Here is a 17,217-nt window from a genome sequence, read left to right as displayed (position 1 = left end):
GCCCCCTGTCCCTGCCTTTTCTTCCTGGGGGGTTTCTTGCAGGTCAGCAGCCCCTCCTGCCTCCCTGGCAGCCCCTCGCAGATAAAAATCCCCTCGACGAGTTTTTGCCCTGCGATCCGGTGTGCTGCTCACCCGTTTGGTCTTGTGGGGAGAGGCTGAAAATGTGAATAGGAAACGAGCGTCTTCCTTCACTGCGGAGCCTGAAAAACTCGAGTCGCGCCCTCGTGCTGGGTTCAGCCATGGGAGAGCACGGCTAGGGAAGTGAGTGTGGGGCGGGAGGGGAAGGGATTGCAATAATGGAGATGAGAACAGTGCTTTGCATCTGGGAAGGCCAGGAAATAGCCCTTTGATTATTAGTGGTCATGGTGAAATGGATACTTTATAAAAGAGGGCTGGGGAGGGGTATTTCCTTAGCAAAGGACCTTCCTGCTCTGTCCTTTTGAACCTGTACTTCTCCCTGGCACTATTTCTGCTTCATCATGACTTTTTGCAGAGGAAGGTGAGTGCAGAAAGCAGGCTGGCTGTCAGAGAGGGATGCAATCTAATCCTGACAAAAAGGCTTTTACACTCTATGCTTAATTTCCTATTTCTTTTGGGTTCTATCTTCCATCCCTCACATGCACAAGCAGATACAAAAGCTGAATCCTTCCCTGCAGTCTTTCTCCCAGGGAAAAGTCAGCCCCCTCCCCAGCTTCACCTTCAGGCTTTGCGCACACAAAATGGCTGCAGCAGCCTGTGGGTGGGCATGGAGAGCTCAGGAAGCTGCTTTTCTTTTTCCCACCCTGCCTGCCCAGGAAGCCCTTCTGCTTTTATTTTCTGTGGCATTTTGCTCTTGCATAGCTCTGTGCAAATCCAAGGGGGTCTCCAATGTGTAATCTATGCATGGAATGGGAGCTGGGGAGGGAAATGGCCAGTTTGCATGAGAAGGGGACCTGTCGGGCCCCAGTGTTTATTTTTTTGCTGACCTTCTGGGGATATGGTCAGTGAGAGCTGTGACAGCTGCTGGAAGCGGCAGGGGCTTTGAAGATTGTGAAGGTTGTGACCTCGAGGCCCCTTTCCTCTCTCTGTCCCAGGAGCTGCTGAGTCAATCAGGGAAAAGGGGAGGTGAAATGGGGGCTGCTCTTTAGCCATTTTTCAATCGGTGAATGAAACAGGAAAGGACAAATGCAAGAAGAAAAAAGAGCGATTACTTCCACTTTGGTGCATTACTGAGAAGGGGGAATCTCTCTTTGGCAAAAGATTATAACAATAATGGGAAACCACTGTGCTCCTCAGATCCAGCACCTTGAATAAAGGATTTAACTGGGCAAGGAGCTGATGGCAGATCAATAACAGTAAATTAGGGGGAAAGCCTACAAAGTCCTCTTGGTTCAAAGCAAGAGGAAATCCACCTCTTGTTTCCACCAGATATCAGCTCTAGATGTAGCAGCAGTAACATTCCCAGTTGTCCCACTAGCTCCTACCATCTCCTTGACCCTACACTAACACATCTTCATCTTTGCTGAGCTCAGCTGGACCCTGTGGCTGAGATTGCTGAGGCCGCTGACAACGACTGCACCACACATGCCAAAATAAAGAGACAAAGTACATTGTGCGGGGCTGTATCCTTGGTGTGTGCTTTCAAATGGCACAAGCTCCCCTGGCAATGGACACCCCTGGTAGCCCATGAGAGGGCTCTCACTCAGCCCCAGACCCCTCTCTTAAGCCCAGTGAGAGGGGTTTAACTCTTTTTCAATTTCTGGATAACATGATCCTATGGATCTTTCCTTTTAAAATAGTAATCAGAACAGCAAACAGAGCACCCGGCTTCGGTTGACAAATATACAACAGAGGCAAAGAAAGCAAACAGCAGGCTTTTCACTTAGTTTACACAGGGGGCACTTAAATACTGTATTGGTTACATAATACCATTTGGGGGTTGGGGTTTTACACATTCTTCTACTAAATATATCTGTGAGATTTGTTTTAAAGTGATCAACATAAATCTAGCCACAGCTTTGAGGCCTGTGATTAGACCTAATACCACTAGGTAGCTCATAGCATATTTACTGAAAACCAGGGCACAACAGAATTTTTTGCCTAGATCTGCTGGTCTGCACTGTGCTCACTCCACTGCAGCAGAGGATGTACATTGCCTCTAGAAGGGCCGCCATAGACAGCCACTTCCCTGCAGGAAGCACAAGCAGCTGGGCTTTAGGGCCATATCCTGCCACTGCTCCACATCCAGGCCTCAGAATTCATTTCAGCACAGACTGAGCAGGACATGTTCCAGCAATTACAAGAAACTAAGTGCTAAGAAAGAGGATGAAGCACCTAAAAAAAAAAAAAATCTAAATCCTAGCTGTTATTGATCAGGAAAAAAGGTATACACTGTTAAGTCCTCTAGAGAAACCTGTTCAGATGGGGTACCTGAAAGTACATTCCCTTCCTGAAAAGCCCTCCAGTAAACATCCTGTTCCCATCCAAATGGAGTAGCAGGTGGTCAAACTGCTCCTCTGGAGGTTTGACAATGGCATTATCTATCCAGCTTTTCAGCTGAAGCCTGCCTAAATCTGTACACAACTTCTGAGACTCCAGCTAAACCCTTCCTGAGAATGGAAAGCTTCCCCAGGCAAAGCTTGGATCTGGCAGCCCTGCATTCTTGCAAAGGATGCATCCCTCTGCTCAGAAGTGAACAGATGGGGAGAAAAGTCTCAAAGCATCAGAGCTTTAAAACGGTGCTCTTCCCTTTAGTGTATTGTCACCAGAAGCTCCATGGGCAGGGATCTCTGCCATAAGGAACTAGCAGAACAGCGGGTGGGTAGCTAATTGAGAATGGAAGTTCCTCAGGGCAAACCAAAATAGTCTTTGTGGCACTGCATGAAACTAGGTACAGTTACTGGGCTCAGCATCAGACACTGACTCGGTAAATTCCTACTTACTCACTCACCTGGGAGATAGTTGAGCCTTTTAAACATCTTGAGATACAGAGTAATCAGATGACAGGGATAAGCTGCTGCTATGGTGCAAACTCAAATATATCATTTTTCATTAATGTAATAAGTATTTTATAGTCACCCTGCTACTACTGCAACAAATATCAGAGCCCTGCCTTCCTCAAACACTGATATACTAACAAGTAACACCTTTGTCAGGAGCCACTATGTCTTTGTGACCAGTTTGCCCAATTAAAAACTATAGGGAGTTACACTGACTACAAAAGCCACCATCACACGGTGCTAGAAACAAACTGGTTTGTTCCACCACTATGAATTCCTGTCATATTTCAGAACAAGGTTGGGGTGATGGCCATCTGAGTTTACACAGCCCTCCAGCACAAGATTCTGTTACTTGGTTTTCTTTTCACAGTGGATACACCTTTTACACGTTTCTAAATTATTTTGAAAAATTCAAACAAAAGGGAGGCTGTGTTGTGAGAGAAGGAGAAAATAAAAAACTTCCCATCCTGAAGGAAAAGGGGATTTCTCACCAACCCTAGAGAAGTATGGAGGTCACCTTCATGTGCAAGCTGCTGCAGACACCAAGAGAAGCAAAGCTAAGAATCTCTTGCTGCCTATCCCCAAACACCAAGTGATTAACTTAGGACATTTATAGCAGCGTTTGGAGCAAGAGAAAGAGTAGTTTTGGTTGAATGTCTGTCTAAATTTTCTGATCAGATCCCTTCTCCCCCTCATTTCCATGTTTATGCACAGACAACCTTACTGAAAGGTAAATTTTTACAGGAAGTTACAGAAAGAAAACTTAACACACAACGATCTTCCCTAGAAATTTCACACACACACAAAAAAAAACCCCCCAACAATAACCAAAAAAACCCAAACAGAAAAAGCAAAAACAGGAGATAATTTAATTAGGGGCGGAAGAATCTGGATAATGCTTAAATCGGGAGAAGTGAAGCCGAACTGTGCACCCTGTATTATGGAAGGCAGTGGGGCAAGGGGTCTTCTTTAAAGCCTGGACTACCTGAATGAATGGGTCTCAGCACTACAGCGGCTGAAGTAGAGCCCTAGCCTGCCTTCCCCGGCCGGCGGAGCGGCTCCCCGGGCCGGGGGGAGCTCGCCCGGGCTCCGCTCCCCCGACGGCGCGGCGAGCACCGTGCGGCCGGCCAGCGGCACGGACAGCCGCAGACACGCTGCCGCCGGCGGGAAGAAAGGGTTTCGGTGCCGGGGGCTCATTTTCGGTGCTCGGCAAAGGCCAGTGCACCGCAGCCGGCTGAGCCCGACAGCTGCTGCCGGGTGAAAGCGGCCCCCGCAAAGCGATCGTTTGGGGGTTCTGGGGGCCCCTGGCTCCCGGCTCATGAGAGGACCCCGCTGACAGTCGGTGCCGCCGCTTTGTTCCCAGGCTCTGACCAAAAGGAAGGCTTCAAGCCTGAGGATCTCCCCCCCACCCCCGCCATGACATAGGGAGGCAGAGGGCGGTCCCCTTCCGTCGGGGAAGGTGTGCTTGAAGCCGCTGCCTTCCCCTCTGTGAAAGGCTGACGCGAAAATCACGTCCGCCAGTCTCAGCAGAGACGGGGAGGACAGGCTGAGAGCGGGGGCAAAGGGGACACCGGCTAAAACCACTGCTCGACATGGACGTCTTGAATTTTTTTTATTAACTTGGGGGCACACTATAAAGATAAATTTGGAGGGGGGGGGGGGGACGACACTGCAGGACTAAGTATTGCTCGGGCTATTCAGTCACACATTTCTGATTATCTCTGTCCAAAATACCTCTGCCCGACATCCAAGAACATCCTTCCCTGGCTCTTCTCTATTCAATTTAAATCCACTGATGCACATAAATGCCCCGGAGACCAGTCTGAAAGGAGCCTGCCGCTGCTCCGACCGTGCCGGAAAGCACCTCCCGGGTCCTCCGGGGCGCTTGGGGGTGAGCCCCCACACTGTGATTCGCCGCATTTCCCTCAAAGAAGTGAGTGAGAGTCTTCCACCTGCAGCCGGTCAGTCCCGGCGGTGAAAGCACCGGGCAGAGAAGGGCTGCGAGGCGTGGGGACCCCTGTCACCCCGCAGGTTCGAGCAGGGGCCACAGCACCCCGGGCCAAAGAGGGGCTGGTTCCGGGCAGAACACCCGGCCTCCCTCAGCTGGGCGGTAATGGCCGTACCCGGGTCCCCCCGCACCCCACAGCCCCTGGACAGCCGGACAGGGACAGGCAGAAGTCCCAGCCTTCGAGGGACAGGGTGGCCGTCGCCATTTTAACCTGCTCCGAGCAGCCCACAGCAGGGAGGCAGAGGGTGATCTTCCGCCGCTCTGCGCGGCTGCGGGAGGATACAGGGGAGGGCAGGGATTCACCTGGGCAGCCCTGGGCATGTCTTCCTGCTGGCTTCTTAGGCACCGGCCCCAGAACCCAGACCACTGCTCACAGACAAGACAAAGAAAACCTATAATTTTCTCTTCCAGATGGGATGAAGAAGCACCGACACGTTTTTGGGATCACTCAGTTCTGCAGCTACAAACTTGAGTACTGCTCATCAGTTCCAGTTCAGTACCTTAAGCATAGCTCTACCTGTTCATTCCAAAAGATCCCTGGACTTTAGCTAACACTTTGTGAGGATGGAATTTTATTTTAGGTTAAGTACTAAGGAATTCTTTCAGTATAAACCATAGTGTCTCAGACCGAACAACAATCACTTTTCCTTTGGTTTCTTAAGGCACCAGATATAAGAAAATATGATCTAGTGTTAAGGTGGTTTTCTGACAAGAACAATGTAGACCGGGCAACTTTCCTATGCAGAAGAGCGCAGAAAGCAGGTTGGAAAGAAAAGTGACATTCGGCATTTATTATTATCTTCCCTTCAAAACATCTTTTAATGTAGCATCCCGCTCAGCACCAGCCTTCCCAGCGCCGCCCCGCGCAGCATCTCCTCCCCGGTGGGGCCAGTGCCCCCGCACGCAGCCGGAGCAACCTCCGCTGCCGGAGCTCCGCCGGGGGGTCCCAACCAGGACCGTGCTGTGGGCAGAGCTGGAGCCGCCCCGGCAGCAGGTTCGTGCCGAGGATGCTGAAGCACCCGCCCCTGGCCAGCTCCCATTGTACGTCCGCTCCACGCCTGCGCCCTGCCCCTCGCAGCCCCCGCCCCTGCCCTGCTGGGCACCGCCGGGCTCGGAAACCCTCGTTCTCCGTCACTGACACGCACAGTCACTTTGTTCTGATGTTTCCCACATTCGGGACCCCACCTCCCCGTCCCAGCAGAACAAGAGGCGCGGGGTTCACTCGCTCCCCGGCTCGGCTTTCGGGTGTCGCTGGGGAGGAAGGCGAAAAAAGCTGCTATGTCAAATTTCCAGTCTTGGGAGGGTTCTCAGGCTTTTCTCTGCCACTCACTCCTGCTCTCCCGGAGGGCGGTGTCCCTTCAACTCCAGCTGCCGCTTCCAAAAAATCACAAGTACCCCTACCTTTTTGAGTAGGGAGGAGGGAAGTTGTGCCCTCCCAGCTGCGAATTTACCCCTTAAAGACCGAATCTGTTCCGGCCGGTCGGATCGCCCCTCCCCGCCCTCTGCCGAGCAGCATCCCTCCTGTCCTCCGGCGCCCGGCTTTAGCCCTGGGAATGGCAGTTTTCCTAAGGGGCGTCACGAAGCACTTATTCCCCCAGAGCCGAGACTGAGGGGGTCCGAGGCTGGTGGGATTTCTTAAGTAAGAGTTCAGTTAATTGCTCACAATAAACAGCCGCCCATATCATGAGAGAAAACAGCGCACATAGAGAGAGACAAATATTTGAACATTTTAAACTATTTTGCCCTTGAGACTGAAGTCTCTAAGCTCGACTGAGAGCCAATCTCACTGTGGGTTTGTATTGCTGAGGAAACGTAGCACAACATAAACGTGTTTTGCTGTGCAGCTTTATAGAAAATTGCCTGCAGCTCGACAGTAATCATCTGCACATCCGCACCCAGCAAAGGCAGAGGTAATGTGTTCAAAAGTATAATATTTGCAAGAGAGAGCAGATGGTGCTCCCTTGGGTGCAATTTCAGGAGAAGCCTTGCATTCTGCACTTCTCGAGGTCTGTTTTACCCGCACAGGTTTAATGCTATAAGAGCTCTGTATTTTTTTCCTTTGGCGATGGAGTCACAAACACACTCAACGTCAGCCCAACATAAGATGTGGCTGGCACGCGTCATGACCCTTCCCACTTTGAACAGCAGGGAGGATACAAGCAGAGTAGACAGGTGATTAAACAAGTGCCCATGCGATTATTTTCCCGCATCCCCTTCCGTGTTTCCACTGAAGCCAGTCACCTGGGTTTGTACTAGGATGGGAACTGCTGAGACTGCACTACGGCGTGTTTCAGTGTCAGCAGCCGCACAGGGCCGGAAGCCCTCTCACAAGCCGTATAAAAGCACGATTAGAACTGCCCTAAGCACGAAGGCCTTCGGGCGTCCTTGATGCGCGGTAAGCACTCAGGGCCCCCCGTGAGCCTGTCAGCTCCCTCTCCCGGGCAGGTACTGACTGAGTCGCCGCTGCGTTTTCTCGGCACAAGAAGGAACACCGATTCGGTTTTGCAGCCTTTTGGGCTCTTGAACTACTGGGCTTTAAACTTGCCGCCTGGCCAGAGGAAGTCGGGTGAAGGCAGCGGAGGAATCGCCCTCTCCACCGACCCATGGGACACAGGCACTGCCCGACGCAGTCCCGTTCCCGTGCGCCGGCCCTGCGGCCGAGCATCGCCGCGCCCGGCCGCCGAGGAGCTCTGCCCGCAGCCGGGGCTCCGGTGGGGCCGGCGCACACCGTGGAACCTCCCCGCTCCCTCCACGCCCCGCTGCGGCGGGCGAGGCTGAATAAAGAGACGCCGATCGTGCCCGGCAGAGAGGATGGGGGTAGAGTGAGCTGTGAGAACAATTTCGCTATGAGAATGAGGGTCTCCTGCCAGGACCCAAGGATTGCCGTTAGCAGCGGCTGGCACGCAAATACTGGTATCGGGAATCCCTGAAGGCTCCTGTGCGAGAGCATCTTTCTGATAGACATGAAAGAATATCGGCAGGCGGCGGATGCTGAGAAACCCAAATTGCACCGCCAGGCAGACATGCATGAAAAAAAAAAATTACGTTCTTTTTGGCACGTGAACAAAGCCCTCGGCAATAACTGCGCTGGTGGGAAGGAGAGCTGGACCCGCCGCTCGCTGTCCCCACTGAGGACGGCTGGTGGGGCGCGATGTGGGCGACCCACGAAGCCAGCGGGAGCTGCATCCCCGCAGGATGGCTGGGAGAAGTCTCGCAGCGGCTCGCCAACCGATACCGGGTCGGTAATTGATGGCAGCTCGGCTAACACCCTCATGCCAAAGGGGAATCCTCGGCGGATGGCACAGGATCTACTCCAGGGGAAGCGGTCCAGCAAGAGCCGAGGAGAGCCAGGTGAGCTCCGTTAGGGATAAGAGGTGTTCCTGTAACTACCACTGACGTGCAGCCTATTCTAGTTAGGAACAGATCGTTTCGTTTTAGCTTTTACTGTCGAGATCTTGCGAAATGCAATGTGTTTTTTGTACATAACAGGACAAGGAGAGCTTCCTTTTTAAGGATCCTTTTGTGCGTTTTCTTCCCCCACCGAGCAGAAACCGGTATTTAATTTTACAATACAGATAATTGCCTTAAATGTACACTGTAAGCAAACAGACTTCATCCTTGGCCGCACTTCAGCGATACTAAAGAAAAATAGTAAACAGAAACGCTCGAAGCACCGCTTCAGAGCTTATGCTAATGTTTTAAACTCCCCTTCTAATAACCGAGCAGTAGATGACTTGGCAGAGCGCACCTAAGGAGGCACGGCCGCACGGGCGGTCTCGCAGCAGCTGATCGCCTTAGCAGTGTAACGCGGGGGAAGCGGATGTTATTTGTTTCCCCCCGAAGAGTATAAATCTGCGGCGATCAAAGCTGCGCTGCTGAAACCCTGCCGGGCTGCCAAAGGCTCTCGGCTCGCAGGCAGGCAGCGCCGGGGAGCGGCGCGGAGGGCGGAGGAGCAGCGCTGACTAGCGGCCGCGGCTCCCGGCTCCCGCACCGAGAGAACGAGACGCGCCCGCCCCTCTCACCTCAGAACGGCCCTGCTCGCATCCACCCCACGCAAGTTTTCATACAGCTCGCCGATAGGGCTGTTCCCTAGGCAGGACAGAACAGCCACCGGCATTTAAGCGCGCAGAAGAGAAGCTCTCGTGTCGGGGCTGTCTGCGGGCACCGGCTAAGCCAGGCAGCTGCGGGAAGGCGGCTGAAGTCAGCCCGAGCCTCCCAGGCTGCGGGGCCGGGCAGGCAGAGACGGGGCCGTGAGGGCAACAGCAGAAGAAAAATAACAACATCGGCCACCTACTGCGTCTTATGTTCAGCTGTGGTTTGAGCTGCACTTAGATTCACCCCACCTAATTCGATTTTCAATACAGCACACACTTGTACTAATAATGAGTTCTCTCAGATGATGAAGCCGAGGTGAATAAATACATAACCATCACGAGGATCAAGGAAAGAGCCACAGATCCGAGCCAAAGCTCGACAATCCTCCACGCAGCCAAAGCCAGCATCCACACATTATTTTTACAATTTTTAAAAAAGCACATAGGAAGTAATTACACAGCTTTACAGCTTGTACACATTCTGATTAATTTGTGATGTGTTTCATAAGGGTTTGGGACCCTTGAGATGTCATACAGCTCCTAACACTTCTTATCCTAATGAAGTAGGACACCATTTTCACAAAGGACAGGAGACAGATGTACCCCTCACAGAACAGCAGCTTGAATCAGTCTCAGAGCCATCAGTGTGAACATTATGCTAATTTAGAATTAGCACAATACCAAATATAGTCAAAAGGTTTTCATAATCAGTTCAATTTGATGCAATTTAAATAGAAAGAAGCATTGAACAGTGCAGCTGCTGAAGTCTACTTTTCAAGGTGCTCACTATATTCCCTCCTTGCTCATACACACCCAAAATAAACCATTACTGCTCTCAGAAGAATTGGGCAGCCATGCCTCAATCAATTTCCATGCATTACTGCAATTACAGCAAGTTTGATTCAGGAAACAGGTGAGAAGGAGATAATGCTGGGTTTCCCTCTTTTGCACAGAAAATAAAAAGAAAATATTATGTGCAAATACCACACACCCTACCAAAGAATTTATAAACATGGGAGCACTAAGATGCTTAGAATATCCCTGGAAGGAAAAGGTATGAAATACTAATTCTTTTAGAGTCCTATGTTTTTTCAAAATGCTGTATGTTTATTACGGTTTGTGACCTGCATGCATAATAAACCTACAGAAATGTTCAAATTGCCTTGTGTTTCCTACACAACTCCAGGCTGGTAAGGTTGAATGTTTTATTCTTCCTTGAGGAAGAAAACCATCCCCTGTGCTTCCTACCCCACAGGATAGAACCAAGCACAGTGAAGAGGAAAGCACTTCCTTAGCTTCGAGTATTTCTATTTAACTTCTTTTCTTGCTTCCTTAAAAAGCTAAATGACACAACTACAAGTGCTGTTTTGTAACCCCAAACACATGAGTTCCTGAAAGGCAGCTGATGAAACAGTCACGTTATAAAGCAATTAATTGTCAATGATAATTGATTGGTGGCCCAGGGCTGCATTACAGGAGATGTTTTTAAAGAGAAAATTGCAAAACCAAAAGGGCACAGATGCAAACTCAAAACTAGGAAAGAGGGGCATTAGCATCAGACACCCTACATACTCAAATCTCTGATAGGCTCTCAGCTGCCAGCAGGGAATTTAGCAAAGAGGCAGCAAGGACGCCAAGCAGGGAGCCAGACACCAGCAGGATGCTGCTGCTGGAAGAAGACACTGCTCCAGTTCAGCCTCTGTCTAGGCCAGGTGTGAAACGTGGTGCATCTACAGTGTCAGCTACTGCTTCAGGGCTGGGGAAGGCAGGCAGAAGATAAGATTCAGCAAAACTAACAAATACTGCTGAGTAAGAGTCATTGTTACAGGCTTGTTTTGACTGTATTCTTTTTTTCTCTTTAAAAAGATATGCTAATTTAACCTAATAAGAACAGATATACCCAATTAGTATTCCTAAACACAATAAATTAAATTATGGTTATACCATTTAAATACAAACACTGGTTTATATTTAGCCTCAACATTCAGAGTGAAGAAATCAATGAGTAACACATCCCTTCCAGCACTTTGGAAGAGCTAAAGCCAGGTTTCATTCATCCTGACTAAAAAGGCAAAATGTGTAGCAAGCGTTCATATGTGGAGCAGTTGTACAGAGCTTTAAAGAGCTTCCAGAAATAGAGTAAAAATATCTTTAAGCACACACTTGCCTAGAAATTAACATATCTAAGGAACTCTTTGTCATTTCATATTGAACTAGATATATACATATGTGTAAAATGCACTATTTGACAGATTTCAAAGATTGACTAGCAACTATTCCCGCTGAGAACAATTATAAATACACATCCTTCTAATTCTTTCCCCAAAAGCCTTTCTGGTTTCTTAAAGGAGGAGTACAAAGCAACATTGGTGCACCTTTTCAGAGAGTTCTTGTTCTATAAAAGTGAGAAACAGGAAAGCACCTGTTCTCTTATTTGAGAGAATTATTTTCTGCTACCATCAGAAGACAAAATAAACAGGCTTCATTTAACCTTGAAGCATACAGAGAATTTTGACAGGAGGTATAAAATGTATCACTTTAAAATAAATAAAGAAACAAAACAGCATTCACAGCTTTTATATCTACATCTCTCAGTATTTCATGTTTTACCCTAGAGCCCCAACAGCTTTAGGCAGACAGTTAAATCATATGGTAAACAAACACCACCACACAGCAATACAAAAACAGATTCTCCAAGTCTCTAATCCTCACCCATGGGGGCAGGACTGAAAAGTTGAATTACGAGCAGCCAAAGTAAAAACACTCGAATCACACTCTGAAATCCCAGGAGATTGTGCAGGAGCACAGGCCATCATTTTTCACAGCTATTTTTGTATTTCCTACATTAACATGCCTTTTGTAGGCAGAATTCAGCGTGCTAGGGGTACCAATGGTTCTTGAAGTACTATATTACACCTTTCCAAAGTAAGGTGTACTAAAGTAAGCTTTACTTGAGAGTCATTCAGACCACCACTCACAGTGATAAAAATTGGGGGGGAAAATCCCAACCAAACAAAATCCACCCAACTATTATAACACATGCCCAAGTGAAATACTAAGGCTAAGTGACTTTCACACTTTGGTCAGAATCAGAAGTAGAGGAAACTCAGTTCACAGGATTATTGTTGAACATGTCTTTAAATGAGGCATTCATTTGTGTGTGGCAGCTTGGTTCTTCAGGAACAAAAGGTACAAATATTTTTCAAAGCAGAACATAAGAAAGTAAGCAATAAGGACTAAAAGTCAGTTTTTTTGCAGCCTCACCAAATCAATTTGGTTCAGATGCAGAACAGAAAGCCAAAGGTCCAGTGAGATCCCACTCAAGCATAATAAATAAGACTGAAAACCACCTTTGCCAGGGACAGAAACATCCAGGCACAGACATTGGGTGGGGACAATGGCACACAGGCTGAGATGAGCCTCACAGCTCTACCCCCTCTCAGCCAATTGAGTATTCCTCAGGTGCACAAACACTAAGCCCATATGGTGTAGGCACAAAGCATTTTAGCTCTTAGTGAACTTAGAGAATTCATTACCAAGACTATTTCTTCCTCCTGTCAAATGCTATCACATTTTTTGTGTTTACGTATATACCACCTTCAAAAGAAAAGCTCTCCTTAATAAGGGAAAAGCTTATTTATGCAGGTTTGTTTTGTTTTTAAATAGTTACCCTTTTATACCTATAACCTCAATACCAACTGGTCAGGAGTATCAGTGAACCTGCAATATTAATCACAGGAAAGTTTATTTCTAATAGAAAACAGCAAAAGCCAGCCTACTTAATCTCCAAAATGCCTGCAATCTTTAAATACACACATGCAACTAAAATTACTAGAAAAACATTCTTACCTTTTCCTTTGACGAAAATAGCAAGGTACATGGAAATGCTGTTACAGAGGTTCCTCATTCCATAGGGTTTGGACACATCTTCCCTAGCAGGAAATCCTTAAGTCTGGAGCCTGCCTAGGCAGCACTCCCGCGTGAGGCACACAGAGCAGGCCTGCTGGATTTGGAAAGCTGAACTCAACTGCCTACTGCACCCTCTCAACACAACACCAACACTGTAGCTCCTGACTGGAGCTGGAAGAGCAGTAAATCAGTGTCCTGCTTTTTTAACTGATTGACTAATGAGCACCGTAATCAGTAAACTATTCACACATGGAAACAAGAACACCTGCATGTTCTGACCTCTCTCACTGATTTGGTGAGCTTTTCAATTTCAGACAAAATCACAAATACATGGTATTTTGAATTTTAATCAGTATTTCCAGTAACACTGTGTAAAAAACGCACTGAAGAATTAATTTCTTTTCACAGAGGAACACAGAAATTCTTAACTTGTTCAGTGAAGATTCCTTGCTAGCACTCCAGTGCATACCACTCTGTCAGAAATCCATGACCAAACCATTGTCTCAGATTTTTTTTTTTCTCTTCTGGATTCACACATAAAAAACCCACAAAGGTGTGTGCCTCACCATTTATTCACCTGGATTGCCACACTGACAAATCAGAGCGACACAGAAGTAAGCCAAATTTAACTGTTCCTTTACACCATAAGAAACTCTGTAAAATTCTAATATTAATTAAACAAGCAGCAGATTTCTGCACCTGTTCATAGAGCAGAGCAGTCTTACCAGTGGACAATCAGCTGTACCACTACTAGAACATCTGAATTTCTTGGACAAAGTAAAACTACTAAAATTTTGTCTTCTTATTCCAACATACACAATATTTTCAAGTCGTCCAATACAATACAGAATGAAACTCTCATAAGACATTGGATGCAATTTTCAAATGGAACTTTTTTTTAAACTCAAAAACTAAATAGCTGATTTCAAGTCATTCAAAACCACCATATTTCAGAACCATTTTTCCATTTCTACGCTCAATCTATCTCCTCATCAATAACATTCTTTCACTAGGATGTAGAAATCAGTCTCTAAATATTTAATTATAGCTGGAAAAAGATAACAAAATACAAAGTTTTATTGTACTTGAGTCTAGAGAAAAGTATTACTTTCATTTTTTCATTTCCTTTGAATTCAAGAAAAAGTAACAAGCAAACAAATGACAACAAAACCTAACAGATGTATGAACTAGTTTCACCAGTAAAGCTTGGAAATTCAGAAAGGACTTCACCAAATAAATGTCAGTGGCTGAAAGTGGCAGAAGCCATTCCCCACAGAAGTGCTGCATTCCTAGAATGAACTAATGCCCTTCAGTAACACAGAAAATCTGTCACTCAGGCAAGGCAGGACTTAGAAGAGACCAAGGATTAGCATCTCCAAACACTGGAGTCAAACGAAGCGTTTTGCATCCTGTGTCAGTTCAGAGCTCATCATGTTTTGCAGGGTCCAGACTGGGTTTGATGAAGACTCCCTCCATGGCTTTCCAATAGTTGTGGTGGTTGGCAGCAGGCATGCCATGAACTTCCCGCTGGCCTCTAATGGGGTGGCCGTACTGCTCCCCCGTGATGGACAGGAACACCTCTGTCCCCACGTGCTTGAAGCGCACGGCATCCTCCCGCTCCCAGTAAGTCCCGCTGCACTGCACAATCCAGAAATCCAGGTCATCTCCTTCGCCATCATCCCCAAAGGCACTTACTTCCTGTTAGAGACACAAGCTGTCTGAAGTGAAAGTGGAAACAAACACCTCCAGGACACACAAACATCATCCACAGACTCAGCAGAGGTCAAAGACAAGGATGGGGAAAGAAGTGTTGTTGTTTTGCTCTGTCACTGAAGCCAGAAGCAGTAAGGCTCTACCAGACAATCTGAACACAAACTGCCAACAAACTCCAACCTGTAATCTGAGCAAAAAGTGCTGAAAAAACTCCAAACAAAACAAAACTTCACAATGATAGCTGAACATTCTTACCTTAATGACAATATATGAAGTGTCTACACTGAAAAATGAAACCCAGGGGAAGGTTTCAGAGTCAATCTTTCCCTTAAACAATTCTTTTGAAATGTTATTTTTCCATCACTTCTCTTAATAATCAGATTATCGAGACGCCCTACACAGAGCTGAACCTTATTGTTTCAGCCACTTTAGTCATGGTGAAAGAAAAATTTTTCCACAAAGAGTCAGAGCTTCCAAGTTGGAATGTAACAACCTATCTACACAGCCTGATGGAAGACTGACATGACTAACAACAAAAACCTTCCAACAACTGCATTATTTACACAAGATTTTCCATCTTGGAGAAGTATTTGTTCTGGGGCTGAATAACAGTTAGAAATTACACTCTTCTAGATATGTACAAAATTATAATTAAGTATGATTGCAAGAGCAGTTCCGTTTTCCTGCGGAAGGAGGACAGAAGAATATGAACAGTGAAATGAAATAAGGATAGCAAGAAGACAACTGAGACTAATAGACTGGATCACCAAGGAACACGGATATAGGAATGCCTGATGTTATAACACATGACTAGTTGCCTGGCTCTAGAGCAATCTTCACTATGTTGAGGGAGACACTCAATCTTCTGCATCTAGAAAACACCAAGCACTTCAGAACAGCCTTCCCAGCAGCAACGGTGCAGAAAAATAAAAAAAAACACAACAGATTTGTCAAAAGTACTGTGAAATACCAATGCTGGCACATTCTATATTACCTCTGTCAAGAACTGAAATACATAATTTAAATATGCAGAAAAGCCTATACTTGAATCTCGATATGCACAGACATACTGCTTCTGGCAGCTGGTACTCAAGCCTGATTCTCCAAAAACCCAAGTAACTGGAGAGATTATTGTCAATAGCGTGCACTACTTGTACAAAAGCTTCAGATTTAAACCAACTCACTTGATTATTGGAGAGTGGTGATGGGAAGTGATGAGTGTGCAGATTTTTCCCAGTGTTAACGTGGGTGAGTCGTATGGCTTGCCCGCATTTCACTGGTGTCCCACGCTGACAACTGCTGTCACTCTTCCCACGGATCCGCCAGTAGCTGTTGGCATCATCTGAAGCTTCAACTCCTGTCACTGACTGCTGCCCACTTCCTGTTTGAGTAGAATTACATGACACAGGACTTATCCCGCTTCCCCAGTTCAAAAAGACATGAGAAAACTACAGAAATTTGCTTTAATGTTGTCATGCCTTCATCTTTACAAGATGCTTAATTCTCACAGCCCATTTACTGACTGCAAAAGGAATGCAGGTACCAAATTATCTTTCAGATGTGTTAGCAGATGCAAACTGTCAAAGTTCATGGTGAACACAAGAAAAAAATCTGATCCATGACAGGTACTATTCACACCATCCCACCTTTATCAAAAATACTATCAAGGTCTTCGTGTTCCCCAACAGACTAACACCCTCGTTGCCAGAACAGACACTGGGAAGGTACTGCTGAGGGCCTTGACTCTGAGCAGGGCTTACCTCAGGGACGAGGGCAAAGCAGCCCTGTCACATCCCGACTCCAGGGCCCACAAAGCAGCTGACACATCTTCCTGTCCCACAGGCCTCAGCATCCCCCTGTCCCTGCCGTGTCTCCAGTACCCTACACCCCATCCCTGGCCTGCCGCCTCCCTCTGCACCAAGGATACGAACCTCGGGACACTCCAGCTTCCTCCACCTCCCCCACAACCCTCACTGCCTGTCCACCCCCGCCATTTCCCTGGCAGGCACCACCTGTCCCCCGCCGCTTCCTCGGCCCCTCACAGCCCGTGCCCCGCCACTTTCCAGCTCCTCGGCCAGGCCCTGCTCACCGGAGCCGTACTTGACCTCGTGCGAGTGGAGCCGTACGCTGTGGCGGGTGTTGAGCAGTTTCAGCACCGAGCCGCAAGTCACGGCGCCCGGCGCCGGCTCCCTGCCGTGACACAGCCCGGGCAGCAGCGCCAGGAGCAGCAGCGTGAAGAGGCGGCGGCCGCCCCGCATCGCGCCGCACCCGGCCGGCCCCGCCGCCCCCTCGGCCCCGCCGCCACCGCCGCCCTCAGCGCGGCGCTTCCGCTCCCCCGCGCGGGCCCGGAGACCGCCCCGCCCACCGCCGCGCTCAGCCAATCGCCACCCGCTCCCCACACCGCCGCGCGTTCTCATTGGGCTACAGCAGAGGGGCAGGGAGGGAAGTGACCAATCAGAGAGCGCGGCGTGGCGGCCCCCCCCCCCCCCCCCCGTGAGGACGCGAAGGAGAACTG

The 17,217-nt window shown here is 48.1% G+C and overlaps 1 protein-coding gene across 1 annotated transcript; it reads right to left on the bottom strand.

Moving 5' to 3' along the window:
• Window positions 1–13,320: 13,320 nt before the first annotated feature.
• On the bottom strand, window positions 13,321–17,050 carry SDF2L1 (stromal cell derived factor 2 like 1). The gene is made up of 3 exons (XM_038152780.1): window positions 16,792–17,050; window positions 15,887–16,083; window positions 13,321–14,687 (listed from the first exon to the last, which is right to left on the bottom strand). The coding sequence occupies exons 1-3, from the start codon at window positions 16,958–16,960 to the stop codon at window positions 14,409–14,411; spliced, it is 645 nt and encodes a 214-aa protein (XP_038008708.1). The 5' UTR covers window positions 16,961–17,050; the 3' UTR covers window positions 13,321–14,408.
• Window positions 17,051–17,217: the final 167 nt, after the last annotated feature.

This window comes from Motacilla alba, chromosome 15 (assembly GCF_015832195.1).
Source record: "Motacilla alba alba isolate MOTALB_02 chromosome 15, Motacilla_alba_V1.0_pri, whole genome shotgun sequence".
Classification (NCBI taxonomy): domain Eukaryota; kingdom Metazoa; phylum Chordata; class Aves; order Passeriformes; family Motacillidae; genus Motacilla; species Motacilla alba.
The sequence above is the reverse complement of the archived record's forward strand: the minus strand, read 5'-3'. Positions and strand labels throughout refer to the sequence as shown.